Here is a 21,898-nt window from a genome sequence, read left to right on the forward strand (position 1 = left end):
CAACTTATTATGGGAAGCATTTGGAAGGCTACCCGAAACATGCTACCAAATACTAACAAGGCAATGCTACCAAATACTAATTGAGTGTATGTAAACTTCTGACCCACTGGGAATGTGATGAAAGAAATAAAAGATGAAATAAATCATTCTCTCTACTATTATTCTGACATTTCACATTCTTAAAATAAAATGGTGATCCTAACTGACCTAAAACAGGGAATTTTTACTCAGGAATTGTGAAAAACTGAGTTTAAATGTATTTGGCTAACGTGTATGTAAACTTCCGACTTCAACTGTACATAAGCACCTTTGGCAGCGATCACAGACTCAAGTTTTCTTGGGTGTGACGCTACAAGCTTGGCACACGTATTTGGGGAGTCCTACTACCCAATACTAATTGAGTGTATGTAAACTTCTGACCCACTGGGAATGTGATGAAAGAAATAAAAGCTGAAATTAATCATTCTCTCAACTATTATTCTGACATTTCACATTCATAAAATAAAGTGGAGATCCTAACTGACCTAAGACAGGGAATTTTTACTAGGATTAAATGTCAGGAATGGTGAAAAACTGAGTTTAAATGTATTTGGCTAAGGTGTATGTAAACTTCCGACTTCAACTGTAGTAGCTCAAGCTAGTTTTTTTTCATGCTCTGGACGATATGTGAGGAGTGGAAAAAACATTGCCTGGTCTGACTAGTCATGGTTCCTGTTGCGTCATGCTGATGGCAGTCAGGATTTGACGAAGCAGAGTCCATGGCCCCATCTTGCATGGTGTCAACGGTATGGTGGCGGTGGTGGCGGTGGTGTAATGGTGTGGGGAATGTTTTCTTGGCACACGTTAGGTCCCTTCATAACAATTGAGCAAGGTTTCCATGCCCAAAGAATTCAGGCTGTTCTGGAGCCAAAAGTGGGGTCCGCCCCAGTACTACATGGGCTTACCTAATAAACTGGACACTGAGTGCATATATGCCTCAATTTCAAAAAGAATATAGACCCTTAGCTTTTATTTGACACAAGATTTGACAAGCTTTTCTGAACTTCCTTTTACAAACATTTTATTATATGTGTTCATACAGCTATAAGGACATCTATTGTTCCTAATCCTATACAATAGATCAAAAGCACTGTGATGTGATTATTAATATACAATATATGCCCATTGCTTTAAAATAGTAATGCACAAACATCATTTGAAAAAATACAGATTAAGCATGCATCGTCTTTATCTTGGCATTACACTCAGACACCCCTTATTAGCGTTATGCTGAGATAGCTGTGGCCTTTGATCTTCACTGATCTTTGCAAACACATCAAAAGCAGGAAACCTCTATTAGCAGGTTATTACGAGGTGACAGGCGTAACCATATCCTGTATTAAAAACACATCAGACACGACACATGGACGCTCAACATATTGAATTTCTATGTTACAAGAAGAGGAGCACTGATGAATGAAAAGGAATGAAATATGATACAGTAAGAAGAAGAATCCAATGGCATAATGGGGTCATGTTAGAGGAATGGACTTTTGCACTTTGCAATAGAGACTTTTTCAGGTGTTCAGTAATTTGATTTTGTGAGACCTTAGGGTTAGGGTGAACTAAAAGGATTAAAGTTAGGGTTAGGGGAAGGGTTAGCTAACATGCTAAGTAGTTGCAAAATGGCTAAAAAGTAGCAAGTAGTTAAAGGTTACTAATTACAATAATGGTAAAGATGAGATTAAAACTCACAACCTTAGGGTTACCAAACTTTTCATACCGTTTCATACTAATTTAAGTGTCCTGGATTTACATTCACTATGTTACGTCTATTGTATGAGACCAGGCTGTGCCAACTGTAAAACATGACCATACCAACCAACCACCATACACAAAGCCCTCTGCAAAGCAATAATATACAGCATGACACCACAGGCAGGCTTTAGGACCAAGTTTCTAAGTAGGCAGTGGTAACCCAAAGAGAAGGAGCAGGCATTCATTCGGGAGTGAGTTTGAGTTGGTTCGCCAATTCAGACCGAAACGCTGCAGCATCGCCACTATTACAGCAAGGTGAAGTAAAAACTACGCTCGCAAAAAGGCTGCACGTCCTTGGGACTTGGTGATCTAAAACGTGTTTTTGGTTGTTTATCATTTGTTAACATTAATAAATAAAAGTGGCAAAAGTGCAAAAAAGTGACAACTCTTTCTAGGATCCTTTCAAAAGGAGCCATGGATTGTATAAGAAGACACACTTTTATTAATATCGCTGTCAGCGTTTTGATAGGTAAGTAGAATATAGTAATATATTTACAATTTCATTGGCTATATTGCGGCACTGAGGAGTCAATTTCAATAATGTTTTTTTTATTTAAAAAAAAAATCTCTTTAGTTTGGTCTAGATACGAGGAATATACTTCATTCGAAGTTTCAGCATCAGTTCCCCTCACGGCCATGATATGTTCTTCTTCTATGACAGGCATATTAATCAATTCATTTTATTGTGAGATTAATACACATTCCTGACCGAATCATTAAGGTTAACATACTTTTAGAGTCATTTAGAGTCATTCTTGCACCTGGAAAATTCAGAACGACACATTTCCGTTTGTTAGGAAAGGTTGTGGCAGTCAACTTGTTTACTCAACGGATTTCTCTAGAGAAATATTGTTATTAATGTGTGATCATAGGTTTTAGGAATAATCGCCTGAGATGGTCAGATAACCATTTTGCGACCTATTGTAGCTTCAGGTCAACTGTGATTATAAACATTACTGCCATTGAATAATTCTTTGCTATTTGACATTGTGATTCTTGGCACCCTGAATATTTGGAATGGTGCTGGATTATTTGAAAACAATATTCACATGGATAGTCCATGTTGTCAATATTTCTTTAACTATGCCTCACTGTATTTCCTTAAAGAGTAAGCCTTCATTATCCTTACAGCCATATGCACATTTTTGCAATCTTAATAATCCATGATGTCTCAATCAGAGAGTTCCTGAGGAACCTGCTTCAATATGTCTGTTTTAACTGTAGTTTACATTTCTGCATATACTGTACCTGCATATAGTGCTTATTTCGAAAATAAGCACACTAAATTCTACACACGCCATCCCACTGATTTCTGAGTAATTATGACTGCACTCCCAGACACATTTATTACAAATAAAAAACTGAAATACCATTTTTTTTTTTTTTTACTTAAAACGAATTGTGGCAGTAGAAGCTGATGTGTTGCTAATGCTAAATCATGCATTAGGAAAACACAATTTGTGTTAAATAAATATGACAGGAAAACACTCATGTAAGATTCATGAAGTTCAAATGTAAGTTCAATATAAATAATTGATATAATGTTGTTTTGGCTTGGTTTAAAACATGTTTTAAACCAAGCATGGATAAAGCATAAATCTCTCAACTTTTTGAAATAGAAAAATGATATGAAAAACTGTATTAATTAACAAATTATAGTAGGTGGTTTTGCTCTCCTTTATAGTGGCTTATTTATGTTTAATGTAATCGTTCTTGCTATATATCACGGCAGAATATTCCTTAGATGAGGAACATTGAAGTATTTGACATGAAATGAGTTAATTACATCAGAACAAATGAGTAATTACACTGTAATAAAGTGGTATCAGAGGAACCAGAACTATTTTCACAGACCTTTATTATTTTAAATAGTGCAGCTTCACAGATTCTATTATTTTGGTAGTCATCCATGTGCTCATTAAAACTGAACGCATGTCTTGTAGATGGGACCAATCACCATAGTTTATCCAATACATCTTATTGTAATATATGAATTTATTTCCCAACTAAATATTTCTTGTGATGAACTGTTAGTTTAGTCAAATAGAGGCAGGGAATTCCAAGCATGTATATACTATTTTGATAACAGGCTTATAATTTAATCGGGTCTGAAAACAACCAAAACAAATGCTGATTTGTAGTGTGCACATTTGTAGATAATCTAGCTTGCACGTTTGACTGTGCTGGCAGCTGCTACCATAGAACTACACATATTTCTCAATATTAAAACTTCAAATCACCAGCTTGTCCCTTATAATAAGTTGTTATCTTGAAATGTTGTCTGTCTTGTGTATTTTCAACCTACAGTGGTATCTTAAAAATATCTAAAAATCAGGTTAAACGTTAAATCCTTGACCTTGAGGCAGTACCTTATAAGACAAAGGAGCTAATCGTGGACTACAGGAAAAGAAGGGCCAAGCACGCCCCCAAACACATCGACGGGGCTGTAGTGGAGCGTGTCGAGAGTTTCGAGTTACTTGGTGTTCACATCACTAAGGACCTATCATGGTCCAAACACACCAAGACAGTTGTGATAAGGGCACGACAACACCCCCTCAGGTGTCTGAAAAGATTTGGCATGGGACCTCAGATCCTCAAAAAGTTCTATAGCTGCACCATCGAGAGCATCCTGACTGGTTGCTTCACCACTTGGTATAGCAACTACTCAGGCATTCCGACCGCAAGGCACTACAGAAGGTAGTGCGTACGGACCAGTACATAACTGGGGCCAAGCTTCCTATATCAGGCGGTGTCAGAGGAAGGCCCCAAATATTGTCAAAGACTCAAGCCACCCAAGTCATCAATCAATCAAATGTATTTATAAAGCCCTTTTTACATCAGCCGATGTCACAAAGTGCTGTACAGAAACCCAGCCTAATACCCTAAACAGCAAGCAATGCAGATGTAGAAGCACATAGATTGTACTCTCTGCTACCACACGGCAAGCGGTACCAGAGCGCCAAGTCTGCGACCAAAAAGGCTCCTTAACAGATTCTACCCCCAAGCCATAAAACTGCTGAACAGTTAATCAAATGGCTACCTGGACTATTTACATTACTGGCTTCTTTTATTGTTATTTCTTGAACAGGCTCAATGTACACTCACTGGATTCTAACCACACACTCACACATACAGTGCAATCGGAAAGTATTTTTCCACATTTTGTTATTAAAACATTTTTCCCTGATCAATCTACACACAATACCCCATAATGACAAAGCGGAAACAGATTTTAAGAAATGTTAGCAAATTTATAAAAAAAAAAGCTGAAATACCTTATTTACTTAAGTATTCAAACCCTTTTCTACGAGACTCAAAATTGAGCTCAGGTGTATCCTGTTTCCATTTATCATCCTTGAGATGTTTCTACATCTTGATTGGAGTCCACCTGTGGTATTGATTGGACATGATTTGGAAAGGCCCACACCTGTCTATATTAGGTCCCACAGTTGATAGTGCATGTCAGAGCAGCCATGAGGTCGAAGGAATTGTCCGTAGAGCTCCGGGACAGTATTGTGTCAAGGCACAGATCTGGGGAAGGATACCAAAAAATGGCTGCAGCATTGAAGGTCCCCAAGAACACAGTGGCCTCCATCATTCTTAAATGGAACCACCAATACTCTTCCTAGAGCTGGCTGCCTGGCCAAACTGAGCAATCGGGGTAGAATGGCCTTGGTAAGGGAGGTGACCAAGAACCCGATGGTCACTTTGACCAAGCTCCAGAGTTCCTCTGTGGAGATGGGAGAACCTTCCAGAAGGACAACCATCTCTGCAGCACTCCACCAATCAGGCCTTTATGGTAGAGTGGCCAGACGGAAGCCACTCCTCAGTAAAAGGCACATGACAGCCCGCTTGGAGTTTGCCAAAAGGCACCTAAAGACTCTCAGACCATGAGAAACAAGATTCTCTGGTCTGATGAAACCAATATTGAACTATTGAGCTGACAGAGCTTGAGAGGATCCGCAGAGAAGAATGGGAGAAACTCCCAAAATACAGTTGTGCCAAGCTTGTAGCATCATACCCAAGAAGACTTGAGGCTGTAATCGCTGCCAAAGGTACTTCAGAAAAGTACTGATTAAAGAGTCTGAATACTTATGTAAATGTGATGTTTCCATTTTTTATAAAAACCTATTTTTGCTTTGTCATTATGAAGTATTGTATTTCCCTTTATGACGAAAAAATACAATTGAATCCATTTTAGAATAAGCCTGTAAAGTAACAGCCTTTTGAAAAAGTCAAGGGGTCTGAATTCTTTCCAAATGCACTGTACTACACTGAAAGTGGTGATCGTTGCTGTTAAAGATGAGGGAGGACAGAAAAAAATGTGTGAGCATGGTCTTTTTTCTATTACAGCATATTTGATGCCTGTCATTCATATTTCATTCACCCAGCTCAATGTAACATTGAAAGGTTTAGGCTACTACATGATTCTAAAATGTTCCCTATACCCATCCATGAGGTTGCTACAACCTAGCCTCTGAATGAACATTTACAAAGTAGGTGCACAGATCGAGAGAAATTTGAGTAATCAAGGTGACAAACATACATATTCAATACCGCCTTGCACAATCTAGCTAAACTAGGGTTTAATCATTAGTCCAACAGTTGCAAACGAAAGCTTCTATTGGACAAATTCAGGTATGTTTATCCCTGTTTCTATCCATTTGCTTCCGTTTAAGAAATATTTTTTCAACAGAATTGGCAGAATGAATACATCCCTGATCCCACGCAAACACAGTTCACTTTCATAGCGGCTACATACAAACAACTTTCCAAGCCAAACCTTCATATCATTAACGATAACCGCTACACACAGCCTACATTGTTTCCACCATATTAGCTAACGTCAAGTCAACATAGCTACTAGAACTAACACGTTAGTAAACCCGCTACAATCATGCAGTACAGTGTACAGTCAGCAAGCAGTTGAGCAGTTACACCGGTGGGCCCCGGTGGCAATAAATTAATAAAACCAAAAGCTTACCTTGACTTGGAAGAGTTCCAGTGTTAGATAGCCATAGCCAGCTAGGTAACAAAGCATCCCTCTCTGTTTGAGCCGGGTGTTTGAGTATGCTAAACTAGCTAGCTGCATTCACTAGCTAAGTAAGTGAAAGTGAAAGTGAAAAAATATGAAATATAGCTAGCTCACTCTCTTGTTTCTACTAAATTTTGAATAAATGAATTTGTTCAAAACTTTTTAACTATTGTCTTTCTCTCCTTTTGAGTCAATTACTCACCACATTTTAAGCACTGCAGTGCTAGCTAGCAGTACTGTATGCTTTCAGTACAATATTCATTGTCTGATCCTTGGATTGGTTGAACAACATGTCAGTTCATGTTGCAAGAGCTCTGATAGGTTGGAGGAGGTCCTCTGGAAGTTGTCATAATTACTGTGTAAGTCTATGGAAGGGGTTGCCTCCTAGGTTTGTGTTGAAGTCAATGTACCCAGAGGAGGGTGGAAACTAGCTGTCCTCCGGCTACACCATGGTGCTACCCTACAGAGTGCTGTGCTGTTGAGGTGGATCAGAGAATCACCAGCAGCAAAAGCGACATCATTGATGTATACAGAGAAGAGAGTCGGCCTGAGAATTTAACCCTGTGGCACCCCCATAGAGACTGCCAGAGGTCCGGACAACAGGCCCTCCGATTTGACACACTGAACTCTATCTGAGAAGTAGTTGGTGAACCAGGCGAGGCAGTCATTTGAGAAACCAAGGCTGTTCAGTCTGCCGATAAGAATGCGGTGATTGACAGAGTCGAAAGCCTTGGCCAGGTCGATGAATACGGCTGCACAGTACTGTCTTTTATCGATGGCGACTATGATATCATTTAGGACCTTGAGCGTGGCTGAGGTGCACTCGTGACCAGCTCGGAAACCAGATTGCATAGTGGAGAAGGTACGGTGGGATTCTAAATGGTCGGTGATCTATTTGTTCACTTGGCTTTCGAAGACTTTAAAAAGGCAGGGTAGAATAGATATAGGTCTGTAACAGTTTGGGCCTAGTGTCACCCCCTTTGAAGAGGGGATGACCGCGGCAGCTTTCCAATCTTTAGGGATCTCAGACAATACAAAAGAGAGGTTGAACAGGCTAGTAATAGGGGTTGCAACAATTGCGGCGGATAATTTTAGAAAGAGAGGGTCCTGATTGCCTAGCCCAGCTGATTTGTAGGGGTCCAGATTTTGCAGCTCTTTCAGAACATCGGCTATCTGGATTTGGGTGAAGGAGAAATGGGGGAGTCTTGGGCAAGATGCTGTGGGGGGTGCCGAGCTGTTGACCGGGGTAGAGGTAGCCAGGTGGAAAGCATGGCCAGCCGTAGAAAAATGCTTATTGAAATTCTCGATTATCGTAGATTTATCGGTGGTGACAGTGTTTCCTAGCCTCTGACAGTGTTTCCTAGCAGCTGGGAGGAGGTGCTCTTATTCTCCATGGACTTTACAGTGTCCCAGAACTTTTTGGAGTTTGTGCTACAGGATGCAAATTTCTGTTTGAAAAAGCTAGCCACAGGATGGGCTATTCGATGCTAGTGCAGTACGCCACAGGATGTTTTTGTGCTGGTCAAGGGCAGTCAGATCTGGAGTGAACCAAGGACGATATCTCTTCTTAGTTCTACATTTTTTGAATGGGGCATCCTTATTTAAGATGGTGAGTAAAGCACTTTTAAAGAATAACCAGGCATCCTCTACTGACTGGAATGAGGTCAGTATCCTTCCAGGATACCCGGGCCAGGTTGATTAGAAAGGCCTGCTCACTGAAGTGTTTTAGGGAGCGTTTGACAGTGATGAGGGGTGGTCGTTTGACCGCGGGCCCATTACGGATGCAGGCAATGAGGCAGTGATCGCTGAGATCCTGGTAGAGTTGTATTTAGAGGGCAGGTTGGTCAGGATGATATCTATGAGGTTACCCTTGTTTACAGATTTAGGGTGGTACCTGGTAGGTTCCATGATAATTTGTGTGCGATTGAGGGCATCTATCTTAGGTTGTAGGACGGCCAGGGTGTTAAGCATATCCCAGTTTAGGTCACCTAACAGTGCAAACTCTGAAGATAAATGGGGGGCAATTAATTCACATATGGTGTCTAGGGCACAGCTGGGGCCTGAGGGGGGTCTATAACAAGCGCAAACAGTGGAAACTTATTTCTGGAAAAGTGGATTTTTAAAACTAGAAGCTCGAACTGTTTGGGCACAGACCTGGATAGCATGACAGAACTCTGCAGGCTATCTCTGCTGTAGATTGCAACTCCACCCCCTTTGGCCATTCTATCTTGGTGGAAAAGGTTGTAGTTGGGGATGGACATTTTAGAATTATTTGTGGCCATCCTAAGCCAGGATTCAGACACGGCTAGGACATCAGGGTTGGCGGAGTGTGGTAAAGCAGTGAATAAAACAATCTTAAGGAGGAGGCTTCTGATGTTAACATGCATGAAACCAAGGCTTATATGGTTACAGAAGTCAACAAATGATAGCGCCTGGGGAATAGGAGTAGATCTAGGGGTTACAGGGCCTGGGTTAACCTCTACATCACCAGAGGAACAGAGGAGGAGTAGGATAAGGGTGCGGCTAAAGTCTATAAGAACTGGTCGTCTAGTGCGTTGGGGACAGAGAATAAAATGAGCAGATTTCTGGGCGTGGTAGAATAGATTCAAGGCACAATGTACAGACAAGAGTATGGTAGGATGTGAGTACAGTGGAGGTAAACCTAGGCGTTGAGTGACGATGAGAGAGGTTTCGTCTCTGGAGGGACAAGTTAAGCCAGGTGAGGTCTCCGCATGTGTGTGGGGTGGGACGAAAGAGCTATCTAAGGCATTTTGAGTGGGACTGAAGGCTCTACAGTGAAATAAAACAGTAAAAACTAGCCAAGACAGCAGTAGACAAGGCATATTGACATTAGAGAGATGCATAAAGCAATCACAGGTGTTGATCAGGAGAGCTAAGACAACAACGGGTAAATGGCGATGAATGCGCAGAACTGGTCAGTTAGGTACACACAGGACCTGAGTTCGAGGTTGGGGCCGACAGGTAAACAAAATGAGGTACCGTGTTATTGAAACAGTCCAGGGGGCATCGGCTGTGTAGCCGAGTGATCATAGGGTCAAAAGAGCAGCAATAGGTGAGTCAAGGTGCTGATCGGTAGTCACTTCTGCGCTAGGCGAGCAGTCCAGTCGGCAGTCCAGTCGTGATGGATCGGCGGCCAATTGGCAAAGGAGGATTGTAGCCCTAGAATTAGCTGGTATATGGGCCTAGCTCGAGGCTAGCTCAAGGCTAGCTGGTGCTTGCTTCGGGACAGAGGCGTTAGCTAACAGTAGCCAATCGTTTGCAGCTAGCTAGCTGCGATGATCCGGAGTAATGATTTGGTGTAATGATCCAAAGCGGCAGGAATCCGGTGATATGGTAGAGAGAAGCAGTCCGATATGCTCTGGGTTGATATTGCGCTGTGCAGACTGGCAGGTGTTGTCCGAGCTAAGGCTGACGGGGAAAAAAGGCGAGGACCGCTAGCCGTGGCTAACAAGGACTAGTAGTTAACTGGCTAGTTAACTGGCTATCTCCTGATGGAAGTTCCAGTTATAAGGAATAAAAATAGCAGATCCGTACCACGTTGGGTGAGGCGGGTTGCAGGAAAGTATATTTAGTTCGTAGATAGAAAGTGAGATTAAGATATATACAAAAAAGACCGGCTATTTACACAGGAAAAGACAAAAGACAAAGACAGAGACAGATACACATACACACGTCCTACTGCAGCACCATCTTGGGAAAAATTAGGTCAGGGCACTGTGCAGGCCAGTCAAGTTCTTCCACACCGTTTTAGACAAACCATTTCTGTATGGACCTCGCTTTTTACACAGGGGCATTGTCATTCTGAAAGAGCAAAGGGCCTTCCCCAAACTGTTGCCACACAGTTGGAAGCACAGAATGTCATTGTATGCTGTCGTGTTAAGATTTCCCTTCACTGGAACTAAGGGGCCTAGCCCAAACAATGAAAAACAGCCCCAGACCATTATTCCTCCTCCACCAAACTTTACAGTTGGCACTATGCGTTGGGGCAAGGTAGCGTTCTCCTGGCATCCGCCAAACCCAGATTTGTCCGTCGGACTGCCAGATGATGAAGTGTGTTTCATCACTCCAGAGAACGCGTTTCCACTGCTCCAGAGTCCAATGGCGGCGAGTTTTACACCACTCCAGCTGATGCTTGGCACTGCGCATGGTAATCTTAGGCTTGTGTGCGACTGCTCGGCCATGGAAACCCATTTCTTGAAGCTCCTGACAAACACTTATTGTGCTGACGTTGCTTCCAGAGGCAGTTTGGAACTCAAGCTACTCGCTTCGGCACTTGGCGGTCCCGTTCTGTGAGCTTGTGTGGTGTATATTACTTTGCGGCTGAGCCGTTGTTGCTCCTAGATGTTTCCATTTCACAATAACAGCGTGAGTGTGGCTGAAGTGGCCAAATTCACTAATTTGAAGGTGTGTCCACATACTTTTGTATGTATAATGTATTACATCAATTACCTCAACTAACCCGTACGCCTGCGCATTGACTCGGTACCGGTATCCATAGTGTATAGGCTCGTTATTGTTAATTTATTATGTTTCTGTTTTTACTTTAGTTTATTGAGCAAATCTTTCTTACTTACTCTGCATTGTGCTCATAAGTAAGCATTTCACGGTAAGGTCTACCTGTTGTGACAAATACCATTTGGATTGGTTTTATAAAGCAAGAGACATTAAAAGTGAAGCCATGCTTCTCTACTGATTTGATGTATTATTTCCTGGCATTGCTTAGATAGCTCACCAATGGCATTGGCTTTCTGGTGCATAGTTGATTCGCTGCCCGTATTATCCACATAACTGATTAAATAACCTATCCAATGGTCATCACAGTGAAATCACAAAAAAATATATTCCGCAAGGGAAAACAGGACATAGTTCTCACTCTGAATGAGCAAATATTGGTATCATTTTCACCTCTGTGGCACAATCAATTAGTTCTTCTTCTAGCATACTAATGAAAATAGACCATCTACAACTTAGTTTGCAGAACATGTTTGAGCATTTGTTGTTCTGCAAGATGACGAAAATGTTTTCCTGTAAATGCCAGTTAACTATTACCAGAATTATACCTCTTCGTCTCAGTCTAAATAGCCCTGTGCATTGTTTGGATTTGACTTTTGCTTTTAGTATGATTGAAGAAGCAACTGCCAAAAGTAAGGAAGGAATCGAAACCTGATTTGAGGTTACTTATGAAAATATAATTGATTCATTAAAATAACCATGTTCGACCCAGAGTCACTCTCATTGGAATCATTGAGCTATAGTGGTATGTACTGTAGGGCTTTTTGTTCACTGTAGACTTTTCAATAACCAAGAAGGGAAAGGAGGCGATCTGCTTAACTTAATTTGTGTTTTAATAAGAAGAACGGCAGTTAACGTCTGTTCCCTCCCTCCAGTAATGCTTAGTATTCTGTCTAGGTGAAATTAACACCAACAGCAGACAGCAAAGGGAATTTCTCTATACGTTGTCTTTGAAATCTACTGTCCATACTTGCTGAAGCTTCACATTTATTTCATTTACTTGTACTCTAACTTCATTTGATTATTTAGAATTGATATACAAGCTGAATGAATTCAATGCAAGTGCCAGTTACCTTTTTCTTGGAACAGATCCAATCTATAAAAAAATAAACTCATGTTGATGTGACTTCTAGCAGGCATGTTACATGAGTAGAGTGGTACATTGGTTACGTATTGTCTACACGACATGTCTACTGGAGAAAATCTCAGTTGGAAGGGAGCTCCTTTAGTTAAGACACTGCTATTGTGAACAGTCTTTGTACAGAAATATGTACAGTAGGCTATACACCATATTATCGTAGATAGATGTAGTGTTTCCCCTAGGATTTTTTTCAGCAGCGGTGGCAAAGTAAGTAGTGGGGGTCACTGCCTCCCGTGAGATTTTTTTTTAATACAACGACTGTGATAAGGTCATTTCTGGTGATTTAAAAAAAAATACATTCTACTCCCAAATGCATGAAAATGTAATTATGTTGACACCATCGGAAATATAACTGATGCGTGCCTATACACTGTAGGGAGATGATGAGGAGAGAGCAGTGGCTATGCACTCATGGCTCTAATTTTTGCCACTGCTCGATCTGTTTGAACTTAAAGGGATGGTGCGAGATTTTGTCATGTAAGCCCTTTTTCTACATACCCAGAGTCAGAACTCAGTTAATTTATTGCAGTTTGCAGGGGCATGAGGCGTTGGAGAGCCATTGTCTTTACACTATACCACTCAGAGGGGTGTCCCACACTACTGTACATACCAAGGTGGCTTGGGAAAGAGAGTTTTGAAGCTAGATCACTCTCTTTACACTACAAAACTATGTGTTGTGGAACTAGTATGTGTCGTCAAACAAGTGTAGTGTAAAGAGGCTCTTCTATGGAAGAGCTGTTCAGGCCATTGTGAAAACCTGTCTGTGCTGTCATAGCAGATTCAATACGCTAACTTTATGCTATGGTAATATAGTTAACATTAGGTTAGAGACTGGATTTGGGGGAATGTTGGACTTGGCAAGAATATATACAGTGCATTCGGAAAGTATTCAGACCCCTTGACTGGGTCTTCCAAATGGACAATGACCCCAAGCATACTTCCAAGTTGTGGCAAAATGGCTTAACGACAACAACGTCAAGGTATTGGAGTGGCCATAACAAAGCCCTGACCTCAAGCCTATAGAAAATGTGTGGGCAGAACTGAAAAATCATGTGCAAGCAAGGAGGCCTACAAACCTGACTCAGTTACACCAGCTCTGTCAAGAGGAATGGGCCAAAATTCACCCAACTTATTATGGGAAGCATTTGGAAGGCTACCCGAAACATGCTACCAAATACTAACAAGGCAATGCTACCAAATACTAATTGAGTGTATGTAAACTTCTGACCCACTGGGAATGTGATGAAAGAAATAAAAGATGAAATAAATCATTCTCTCTACTATTATTCTGACATTTCACATTCTTAAAATAAAATGGTGATCCTAACTGACCTAAAACAGGGAATTTTTACTCAGGAATTGTGAAAAACTGAGTTTAAATGTATTTGGCTAACGTGTATGTAAACTTCCGACTTCAACTGTACATAAGCACCTTTGGCAGCGATTACAGACTCAAGTTTTCTTGGGTGTGACGCTACAAGCTTGGCACACGTATTTGGGGAGTTTCTCCCATTCTTCTCTGCAGATCCTCTCAAGCTCTGTCAGGTTGGATGGGTAGCGACACAGAACAGCTATTTTCAGGTGTCTCAAGAGATGTTAGATCGGGTTCAAGTACGGGCTCTAGCTGGTCACTCAAGGACATTCAGAGACTTGTCCCAAAGCCACTCTTGGCTGTGTGCTTAGGGTTGTTGTCCTGTTGGAAGATGAACCTGAGCACTCTGGAGCAGGTTTTCATCAAGGATCTCTCTATACTTTTTTTCATTAATCTTTCCCTCAAACCTGACTAGTCTCCCAGTCCCTGCCGCTGAAAAACAACCCCACAGCATAATGCTGCCACCCCCATGCTTCGCCATAAGATGTTGCCAGGTTTCCTCCAGACGTGACGCGTCATCAGACCAGAGAATCTTGTTTCTCATGGTCTGAGAGTCCTTTTGGTACCTTTTGGCAAACTCCAAGCGAACTGTCATGTGCCTTTTACTGGTACCCTTCACGAGATATGTGCCTCCACACAATCCTTACTCGGAGTGCTATGGAAAATTCCTTTGACCTCATTGCTTGGGTTTTGCTCTGACATGCATTGTCAACTGTGGGAAATTATATAGACAGGTGTGTTCCTTTCCAAATAATGTACAATGATTGAATTTACTACAGGTGGACTCCAATCAAGTTGTAGAAACATTTCAAGCATGATCAATGGAAACAGGATGCACCTTATCTCATAGAAAAGGGTCTGAATACTTTTGTAAATAAGGTATTCCTATTCCTAATTTGTAATACATTTGCAAAAATGAATAAAAACCTAGATTTTCTTTGTCACTATGGTTTATTGTGTGTAGATTGATGTGGATTAAAAATGTTTTAATCCATTTTAGAATAAGGCTGTAACGTAACAAAATGTGTAAAAGGTCAAGGGGTATGAATATGTTTCGATTACGCTGTACCTCCAATACTTTGATTCTTACTTGAATCTGTTTATTATGATGGCATATTAATATTTTTTTTTTACTGTATGAATCGTCAATGTAATTGAACAGATGGGCTATTCATTTAAGTAAGCAGTTAATTGTGAATCTTGTCTCAATTAGCAATTAACGAGGTGTGTGAATATATTTGAATAAAGAGGAAGAATATGAAAACTCTTTAAGACTCAAGGACATTTAGAAAACACAATAATATACTACAGATGGTGCCTTTGATGCAAACCATTTTGTAGCTTGTTGCTCCTAACGCTCAATTAGAGGGAAATAATGAGTGATGGCATATTCAGACATTCGAATTCTTAAGTAGTGAATGACAAGGTTTTACTGTCTGATGTGCTTTACATCTGTTAAACACATGGCCCAATAATTTTTTTTCTTAGCTAGGCAAGTCAGTTAGGAACAAAATCTTATTTTACAATAACTGCCTACCCCGGCCAAACCCTCCCCTAACCCGGACGACACTGGGCCAATTGTGCGCCGCCCTATGGGACTCCCGAACACGGAGTGATACAGCCTGGGAACAAACCAGGGTCTGTAGTGACGCATCTAGCACTGTGATGCAGTGCCCTAGACTGCTGTGCCACTCAGGAGGCCTGCTATATAACATCTTATTGGCCAGAAGTAAGAAAGCAATAACAAGACACTGGCTATCACCTCAAATACCAACCATCCAGGACTAGACCAACATAACCAACGAAATCCAAGATATGGAACAAATAACAGCTAAAATCCACTTGAAACTGGACCCCTTTGTAAATACCTGGACCTAATGGACATCATATATAAACCAAAAAACAACAGAACCCTTCTAAATAACAGACCAAAGAAGACCAGACTCCAAAACATAGAAGAACGAAAGACAAAACAGGAAGAATGATAATGCACCAGAGTGAAGATGATGGAAATGTATTTATCTTAAACAAATATGTATTAAAGTTGTATTAAATTGTATTTTATTAAATAAAGTAGTGCTCCCAATAGGTAAGCCCTCATCTGATTTAGTGTACAAAACTGTCCATGGCATATCACCTGCTCCTTCATAAGCCAGTGATGAGCCATTTCCAGGTGGATAGTCAAAACCAGGCTGTGAAAATGTATTTACCCCCTTCAGATATTGTTCTAAATGATAAAGACTCTCAACATGTTTTCAGTTAATCAATCCCTCAATTTATGTTAAGTGAATGATTGAAGCAGTTAGATTGCAGGCCTCCCTGAATGGAATACAGACTGACACGTCTATTAAATGATGGCCTTCTGTACCGTAGTTTGCATGACTCACTATGGAATTGTTGATTTTAATGCAGAATTTAAAGGTTCTCACCTTTTCTATGAAGATGATGCCATCTACACTATATATACAAAAGTATGTGGACAACCATTCAAATTAGTCGATTCAGCTATTTCAGCCCCACCCGTTGCTGACAGGTGTATAAAATCGAGCACACAGCCATGCAATCGCCATAGACAAACATTGGCAGTAGGATGGCCTTACTGAAGAGCTCAGTGACTTTCAACATGGCACCGTCATAGGATGCCACCTTTCCAAGAAGTCAGTTTGTCAAATTTCTGCCTGCTAGAGCTGCCCTGATCAACCGTAAGTGCTGTTATTGTGAAGTGGAAACGTCTAGGAGTGACAACAGCTCAGCCGTGAAGTGGTAGGCCACACAAGCTCAAAGAATGGGACCGCCGAGTGCTGAAGCGCTGTCCTCGGTTGCAACACTCACTACCGAGTTCCAAACTGACTCTGGAACCAACGTCAGAACAAGAACTGTTCGTCGGGAGCTTCATGAAATGGGTTTCTATGGCCGAGCTGCCGCACACAAGCGTAAGATCACCATGCGCAATGCGAAGTGTCGGCTGCAGTGATGTAAAGCTCGCCGCCAATGGACTCTGGAGCAGTGGAAACGCGTTCTCTGGAGTGTTCACCATCTGGAAGTCCGACGGAACAATCTGGGTTTGGCGGATGCCAGGAGAACGCTACTTGCCCCAATGCATAGTGCCAACTGTAAAGTTTGGTGGAAGACAAATAATGGTCTGGAGCTTTTTTTCATGGTCCGGGCTTGGCCCTTTAGTTGCAGTGAAGGGAAATCTTAATGCTCCAGCATACAATGACATTGTAGACGATTCTGTGCTTCCAACTTTGTGGCAACAGTTTGGGGAAGGTCCTTTCCTGTTTCAGCATGACAATGCCCCTGTGCACAAAGCGAGGTCCATAATGACTTGTCGACATCGGTGTGAAAGAATTTTACTGGCCTGCACAGAGCCCTGACCTCAACCCCATCAAACACCTTTGGGATGAATTGGAACGCCGACTGCAAGCCAGGCCTAATCGCCCAACATCAGTGCCCGACCTCACTAATGCTCTTGTGGCTGAATGGAAGCAAGTCCCTGCAGCAATGTTCCAACATCTATTGGAAAGCCTTCCCAGAAGAGTGGAGGCTGTTATAGCAGCGCGGGAGAGCAACTCCATATTAATGCCCATGATTTTGGAATGAGATGTTTGATGAGCAGTATGTCCGGTCCACATACTTTTGGTCATATAATGTAATTTCACCAACATTATGCATAGTCTCGGATATCCCCGAACTTAAAGCAGCGTAAGCCTATAGGCAACGGCACAAAGTCTGGGGAGAATGTCAGCTTTTGTCTGATATTCAGAAAAACAATTCTGGGGAGACTCCTCAACTCTCCCAATCAAGTCACGATTTTGGGTAAAAGGGGCTGTAAATACAAGCGGGAATTGTGCTCATGTTTAGCTAACAAGCGAATATGGTAACAAGCGAATATGTCAGTGGCGTTGCGGTGAGACATTTCCGACTCGTCCCCACATCCAAACTTATGCCTGAATTTGTCCAGATGTGTTTTTATCAATAGATTTTAATGTGTTAATGGGAAAGTGAGGTTGTGGTGGTTGTGATGGCTCATATTTCCTTCCTGTCCCTGCCGAACAAAGTCCTCTAAAAATGGCCAATTTCCACTGACGGGAAAGAACTGAAGATTATATAAAACCTCACTTTTCAATGTATTAATGGGAAAGCGAGGTTGTGATGAGGTGAGTGGATGGATGGGGGATAGAGAGGATGTGTGGGGGGCAGAATGTCTGGATGATGTGGGCTTTTAGTGTAAATGGAAGGACAGGGGTCTGAGGTCTGAGGAACCCCTGAATCTAATTCAAGCCTAGCTGCAACCAATTAAATTATAAATTGAATTATGGTGTAATTTTTGGGAAATGCCAAAAGCCTGATTCATTGCATATGAATAGGTCCTTAGAAGTGGGCAGGGAAAAGACCAGCATTTTGCTCCAACAACAGACCCTGTATTTTGTCGTGGTCTTGCGGTGCGGTAGCCATGTTTTTCCTAGTGGTCAATAGTCTCTCTGGGTAGAAAAGGACGAGACAAGTTGCAGCACAGACCCTGTTCCCAGTTGTGTTTAGTTTGAAAAACAAAGAGGAACTTATTACAGCTGGAGGCCTGGATATTTCCATCCTGTCTGTGGTCTGTCCAAATCTAGGGTTCCTCCTGAACAAACGCCTTTGGAAATTGCCAATTTTCACTGTCGTGGTATTTTGGCTGGCTGATTAACAGAGAGCATATTCTGCTGAGTTTGACCTCTGGGCTGTTGAGTTTGTGCTCTTGAGGATATCTGTAATCACAAGAGCCCAGTCTCCGGTGTATTTGATTTTCTGCAGCACTGCTCTCCTCGATGTGTCAGTGGCGTGCGTCAGAGTTCTGGTGGACAGCCCCATACGATATGTCTGGAATGAGCAAGAAAATAAAACCTGAAACACAATTTCCTGTGGTGGGTCATGACCAATGTTTTGGAATTCAATGTTCTGTTATCATAGGTTTGGTTCTCTATGTCTAAAAACCTGCTCTAACTTCCTGTTAATAGGGCTTGAATTTGTCAGATTGACATCTTCCTCATCTCTTAGAACAATGAGTTTCAGCAAATAAGTTTTTGGTTGACTCCAGAGTTACTTAAGTCTGTAACCACAGTAAATCTAGTACCAGTCACAGACTAACAGAGTAGACCTAATTAAAATAGGCTGACCAGTTAAGTTGCTGGACTTTGTCAGTCTCCCTGCTATAGTGGAATAAATGAAAAGGGCAATATTCCTACCTGAATGGATACCAGTCAGGAAGAGCCATGTTAACCTGTTTTCATTCCACTAATGTATAATATAGTGTTTGAAGGAAGTTGACTGCAGGACATAATCCCTTGTTATATTTGATCATGATTAACTCTATACAGGGTAAGGAACAGAACTGCTTTATCTCAGCTCTATATAATATGACAGGAATGCGGAAACCTTCAGTTAATGAGGAAAACATTCCTGTTGACAGGCTTGGTGAAGAGCGCTGTGCGGTTTCACTGTCCTGGAACCTAATGAATGTCAAGCACTTCTAATGAAGAGAACAGATGTGTTGAACAGATGTGCTTTCAACACATGTGCTGCTCTGTTTATCAGTGACTCCACTGTCTGTCCCCTCTTCTTCCAAGATACTCCTTAGCCTCTGGAGCTGGTTTCAATTCAAGGTCAAACATAACTGCTTCACTTAGGAGGACACTAATGGCTCTGAGTCAGATCATACTGTAGATATTATATTGATGCTGAAGCTGTATTGTACGAGTCCCTAAGTATGGATGGATACACAATATACAGTATCATAACATTTTAGAATAGAAAAGGATTACACTTGGAATCAAATCGTTAATCTATTTTTACAAGGGAGCCCAATGTCCAGGAGTTACTTCCTATTTTAAGCTCATGTGAGTCTCATCCCTCATCCCCTCTCATCCCTGTTTTCTTTAAATGGTGATAAAGTATACCCTTGTGGTTCAACGTGTTTGAAGGAAGTGTGTTGGATCAGCACCAAACTCTGTAACGGTCTGGGTGTAGCTGGTGCAGAGGAGTCAGGCGCAATAAAAGGCGTAATAAAAGTAACTTTATTCAATAATATACATTCCATGTAGTAAATACCAAACCCACACAAAAGGACCGAAATACATAAAATAAACACGCACAAAAACCATGGGGAAAACAGAGGGTTAAATAATGAACATGTAATTGGGAATTGAAATCAGGTGTTTAAAACAAAGACAAAACAAATGGAAAATGAAAAGTGGATTGGCGATGGCTAGAAGGCCGGCGATGTCGACCACCGAACGCCGCCCGAACAAGGAGAGGGACCGACTTCAGCGGAAGTCGTGACAGGAGCCGCGCGTCGACACCGACCTCGGGGACGACCCGGAGGACGAGGCGCAGGGCGATCCGGATGGAGACGGTGGAAATCCCACAGCAACGAAGGGTCCAAAACGTCCTCCACCGGCACCCAGCATCTCTCCTCCGGACCGTACCCCTCCCACTCCACGAGGTACTGAAGGTCCCTCGCCCGACGCCTCGAGCCAAGTATGGCTCGAACAGCATACGCCGGAGCCCCCTCGATGTCCAGAGGGGGCGGAGGAACCTCCTGCACCTCAGACTCCTGGAGTGGACCAGCCACCACCGGCCCGAGGAGAGACACATGGAACGAGGGGTTAATACGGTAATCTGGGGGAAGCTGTAACCTGTAGCAAACCTCGTTCAGTCTCCTCAGGACTTTCCAGCTTTCGGCAGGGCAGGTTTCGGGGCAGGTTTCGGGTCAAGAGCCAGACCCGATCCCCCGGTGCGAACACCAGGGCCTTGCTGCGGTGGTGATCGGCGCTCGCCTTCTGACGCCTCACGGCCTGTTGCAGGTGCACATGAGCGGCGTCCCAGGTCTCCTCCGAGCGCTTAAACCATTCGTCCACCGCAGGAGCCTCGATCTGGCTCTGATGCCAAGGTGCCGCCCACTCCCCCAGCCGGTCCTGGCAATAAGACCGCAGAAACCTACCCACATCCTGGTTTACCCTCTCCACCTGCCCGTTACTCTCGGGGTGAAAGCCTGCCCAAGACCCCCGGATGCTCCATGAACGCCCTCCAGACCCTTGACGTGAACTGGGGACCTCGATCAGACACTATATCCTCAGGCACCCCGTAGGGAGACCGGGCAAAGGAAGGAGACGGCAGGACTTAGAGAACCGATCCACAACGACCAGGATCGTGGTGTTCCCCTGTGAGGGAGGAAGATCCGTGAGGAAATCCACCGATAGGTGCGACCACGGCCGTTGTGGAACGGGTAAGGGCTGTAACTTCCCTCTGGGCAAGTGCCTAGGGGCCTTGCACTAGGCGCACACCGAGCGACATCGAAATGGGTTTTTTCTGCTCCTGCTATCTCCATTTCGTGGTGCGTGTTTCTGTAATGGTCTGGGTGTAGCTGGTGCAGAGGAGTCAGGCGCAGGACAGCAGAGATGAGTAATAAAAGTAACTTTACTCAATAATATACATTCCATGTAGTAAATACCAAGCCCACTGTAACGTTCGTTGTGAGGAGTGCTCATAATGAACTTTTAATGTAAACACTTATTAACAAACAAAAACAACAAAACGATGAACGATGAAAAAACAGTCTTGACGGCAACGTACAGCAAAACAAGAACAACCTCCCACAAAACCCCCATGAAAACAAACTCCTAATTATAGGACCTTCAATCAGAAGCAACGATTACCAGCTGCTTCCAATTGAAGGTCCAACCCCAATAAACTAAACATAGAACTACAATAGACTAGACAGAACATAGAACTATACTAACATAGAACAATACAAAAAACCCCGGAATACATAAACCAAACACCCATCTACATACACATACAACCCGAACCATATAAAACAAATACCCCCTGCCACGTCCTGACATTTAAGTCATTTGATGACCAAACTACAATAACAAAATAACCCCTATACTGGTCAGGACGTGACACCCACACAAAAGGACCGAAATACATAAAACAAACATGCACAAAAACCATGGGGAAAACAGAGGGTTAAATA

At 42.4% G+C, this 21,898-nt stretch overlaps 1 protein-coding gene across 2 annotated transcripts in view; it reads left to right on the top strand.

The window, feature by feature from the left end:
- The first annotated feature begins 1,965 nt into the window (after window positions 1-1,965).
- The window catches only part of LOC106610753 (leukocyte tyrosine kinase receptor-like), a 72,266-nt gene continuing 52,333 nt past the window's right edge, over window positions 1,966-21,898 (top strand). For both annotated transcript variants that reach the window (XM_014210289.2, XM_014210290.2), the window contains exon 1: window positions 1,966-2,266. In XM_014210289.2, coding sequence (XP_014065764.2) covers window positions 2,212-2,266 — 55 coding nt within the window. In that variant the 5' untranslated portion in view covers window positions 1,966-2,211. The remainder of the gene's footprint in view (window positions 2,267-21,898) is intronic.

Source organism: Salmo salar, chromosome ssa09 (genome assembly GCF_905237065.1).
Source record: "Salmo salar chromosome ssa09, Ssal_v3.1, whole genome shotgun sequence".
NCBI lineage: Eukaryota > Metazoa > Chordata > Actinopteri > Salmoniformes > Salmonidae > Salmo > Salmo salar.